The sequence below is a fragment of the Mesitornis unicolor genome, unplaced genomic scaffold, assembly GCF_000695765.1.
Source record: "Mesitornis unicolor isolate BGI_N332 unplaced genomic scaffold, ASM69576v1 scaffold50772, whole genome shotgun sequence".
NCBI classification, from domain to species: domain Eukaryota; kingdom Metazoa; phylum Chordata; class Aves; order Mesitornithiformes; family Mesitornithidae; genus Mesitornis; species Mesitornis unicolor.
This window is the reverse complement of record NW_010168133.1, coordinates 46,966-50,718: the sequence shown is the minus strand read 5'-3', so window position 1 is coordinate 50,718 and position 3,753 is coordinate 46,966. Positions and strand designations below refer to the sequence as shown.

Below are 3,753 nucleotides of genomic sequence, written 5' to 3'. Positions count from 1 at the left end.
GTTGTTGAATTTTGGGACTAAGCAGTTCAGTGAGGACAAATCTGACCTCTGTTTATAATCCAGCACTTGTTTGGGAAATTTTTCTTCTGGATTTCCTTCCTCTGCAAGCACACTGGTGTTAGTCTAGCTCCAGGAAATAATCCAGTTAAATATTGTGGTTTTTTTCCTGGTGTAAGGAATGACTTCTGTATTTGCTTGGTCCACGGAGAGGACATAGAATTCTTTGGGAATAGAGATACGTATTTCAGGCTTGCATAGAGGTTGTGACAGATAAGGTGTAAATGCCGAGGCCAAGCGAAGAGAATAATGCTGCTGCCAAGTGATTGGAGAACACAGAGACCTGCATCAGGCTTCATTTTTTGGTAATTTTTGATTCTTATGTCAAGCTCCATGTCATGTGGAAGAGGAGCTCCATGGCTAATTTACCTCTGAGAAGATACTCCTGTTCACAGAGAACTCCATCTGCAGGAGAAGCTCACTTGGGAGGGTGGATAGTGATGGAGGGCAGTAGGGTGGCCAGAAGCTCTCTGGGAGGTTGCAGAACTTTGCATCGCCTGGTGAGGGTGAGTGAAGGGGCAGTCGTGAGTCTCTTACACAGCAAGCGTTACTGAAAGGTGGTGGGATACAAGTATATCTATGTTGGTGTGCTTATATACACATGCGTATATATAAAAATAACTTTTTTCATTTCAGTCCAGTTCCTGTTCCCAATAATAAATTAAGACATGGGAAGTGTGAGGAAAGGCTTTCTGTCAGCTTGGTGACCAGCTTATAGTAAGGACACTAGGAAAAAAAGAAACCAATGCAGTTTTAGCAACAGTGACAGAAAGAAAATAGGAAAAGCATCTCAAAGTGTCCCAAATACTTTAGGTGATGCTTTTGCTTCAGAATATATGCTTTTACAGAGAAGCTGACCATTTGCAGCTTTTAATTTTATTTGGATAAATGTAAGCTACTTGCAAACCTGCAACTGACTGCTATAATACAAGTTGTTTATAGAAGGTGCGTTGTAAAGTGACTGGCCTGCAAATATTCAAATCCAGATTGTTATTTTTAGATGCTGAGGTTAAATTTGGGATGGGATGAATGTTATGTGAAATCATGGATCTTGTACTATTGGATACTGTAGTTAGGAGGTAAGGAGATGCTCGTGTTGTAGTTGGGCAGTTGCAAGGGGAGTGTATTGCTTGCAGAGATAGTGTTTTATCTTACATGGTTGTAAGTTCTGTTTGATCTGCAGTAGGACCTCTTTAACTCTCTTCCACAAGTGCAGAACATAACTGCTGTCTGTGTCTACCCTGCCCTGTTTGACAGGGCCAGGCTTGGTAAAAACTTCAGGAATAAAACTGTGCATAGCATAAATTATTTCAGTTCTTGCTGATCATTCCTTTGAGATCTCATGCCACTATTTAGGGCTCATTTAATGAGCCTGAGACCACTGCCTTTTTGCCTGCAGTCCCTTGATGTCAAGTCCTTTGATACCGAGGGCTGCTGGCCAACTCATTCACTGTTTAGCCACTTCTGCTTCGTCCTCACATTCCTTGATAAGTCTCTTTGGCTTCAGAGGGACGATTTTCCCTCATTTCAGAATGTAAATGGACTTCTTGTTTTGTCTGGTGCCCATGCTTTGGAAAACCAAGATAAAAAATGCTTTGGGAGGGGATGGTATAGGAGGTTATGGGGTGGAAGATGAGAGTTTGTGAGGATTTGATGCAGAACTCTTAGGGTTTGTGGGGAACAGTCCTGGCTAAAAGAACCTCAGTTTTGCTCTGGGAAATGGAGATATTTTCATGTGATACCAGTGTCTTTGGCTGTTTTTGTGACTATTTTCTCTACAGAGACACTCTTTGAAACATTTTAGTGCAGTGCCACAATCTGCTAGCTAGGGTCATTCTGGTAAAAGTTTGTGGTGCTAATTCCATCCTGCAACAAAGGGGCAGAAATGGAGGAGGTCAATAGCGATGTGTTTTCGTTGTGTTCTGCGCTGTAGGGGCTGTTTGGTGTTCCAGAACTGAGCTGTCCAGAAGGATTTCAAGAAGCGCAGGACAGAGCATTGCAGGAGTCGGAACAGCTGGTCCAGAAGGCATGTTCAACCCCACCTGGGCCAGAGACAGTAAAGATCTTTGATCAGCTTTCAGATACCTTGTGCAGAGTAGCAGACTTGGTAAGTTACCTTTTTAATTGTTACTTGAAGCAATTTCTTTTACACTGACTAATGTGGTAATTTTGTCAAGGCATAACTTGATGGTCTATACACAAGTGTAAAGAAGGTTTGAAAACAAAACCCTCTACACACGTTTGGTGGTGTGCCTTCTTAACTGTGAATTTTAGTTTTAAAAATATTTTGTAATAATATTTAAATACATTGGAATTTCTCTGTGTTGTAAGAACTCTTAGATACACACCATCCTGTCGTGCTTTAGGGCTGGGCTGGCTGGGACACATGCAAAAAGTGGTTTAAAGATGGGTATGGATTAAATATATATATTTTTTTTGAAAGATACATTCACTGTCTGGTTTAACAGTTGTCAGCACAGTTTTCCAGTAAGCTTTATTTTTTTAGGAAAAAACCAAGCAAATTCTGCAAATAGATTGCACAGAACTGTTGAAATAAATGTTAGTGTAAATGAGTGCAATTTTGTTTATAATCAAAGATTTTTTAAAATTTGTCTTTTTCCCTCACTGTTCTCTTCTTCTACTATGCCAGGCTGATTTTGTGAAAATTGCCCATCCTGACTTTGCATTCAGAGAGGCTGCTGAAGAAGCTTGCAGGAACATTGGTACTGTGGTAGAGAAGTATGTTTTCTTCTTCTTTTTTTTTTCTATTTCCATACACATCTTTAAAAGTTACTGTATGATCATCTGTGAAAACAAAAATCAACAAAAAATATGTAATAAGGATTCGCGTGTGAGAACAAAGTGCCAGGCTTGCTGTTACAGATATTGTAAGGATTTAGCTGTGTTACAGTATGTCATGAAATTCCATTAATGTATTTTAGTTTCAATTCATGTTCTGAACAGTTTTTGAGTTATCCACTGACTCCATGTCACTGAAACCCATCAAAGACTCAAAGCTACATTTCTCTAGGACTTGTGACAGTTAACTAACTGTTGAAAAACGTGTACAAAATGCTAGTTTGTTTTCAAGATTTAAGCTGATATATTTCACTACACTTCTTGTTTGCTGACCCCTTGAATTCCAGGCAGCAAGTGGGATATGTGACAGAAGAAAGGACAATCTCCCATTAAAATGAGTGTTTGAGGATGTATCTGTCTAGGGCTGTGATATACACCTGGTTTACCCTGGCATGTTTGTGCTTGCTTTAAAATCCCATTTCATAGAACGTGTTCATAAAGGCTTCTGTTTCTCCTTTGCAACCGTTTATTTTTTGATTTTTGTTTTAATATCTTAAAACGTAAATCCTGAAAGTTACCTCTCTGGCCCTTTACCTTAGTGAATTGATTAGCTTCTGCTTTCACTGCTGAGAAGGTGGGAAGGTGTGATCTTTAAAAAATGCAGTGTCCTTTCAGTATCTTCCCTTCCTGTGGCATTCAGGAGTATCCACCGTATGTGGAAGCAAGTAGTGCTGTGAAGGTTACCCAGTCTGCTTGCCTCAGAATTCCTGAGTGGAGGCAGTGATGGGTTGACCTGATGTCCCACAGTAAGTTTCAGAGGCAGTGGAGCCTCCTGTACTCTGCGGAGGACAGTAATGCATCAGTTTGTTTAGTAAACCTGGTGACTAACGCAACAGG

At 40.3% G+C, this 3,753-nt stretch overlaps 1 protein-coding gene across 1 annotated transcript in view; it reads left to right on the top strand.

Annotated features, from left to right (window-relative positions):
- Positions 1–1,990: 1,990 nt before the first annotated feature.
- Positions 1,991–3,753, top strand: part of MIPEP (mitochondrial intermediate peptidase) — a gene marked incomplete at both ends in the record, with an annotated part of 40,796 nt that continues 39,033 nt past the window's right edge. The window contains 2 exons of the mRNA XM_010178905.1: positions 1,991–2,164; positions 2,708–2,796. Coding sequence (XP_010177207.1) covers positions 1,991–2,164; positions 2,708–2,796 — 263 coding nt within the window. The remainder of the gene's footprint in view (positions 2,165–2,707; positions 2,797–3,753) is intronic.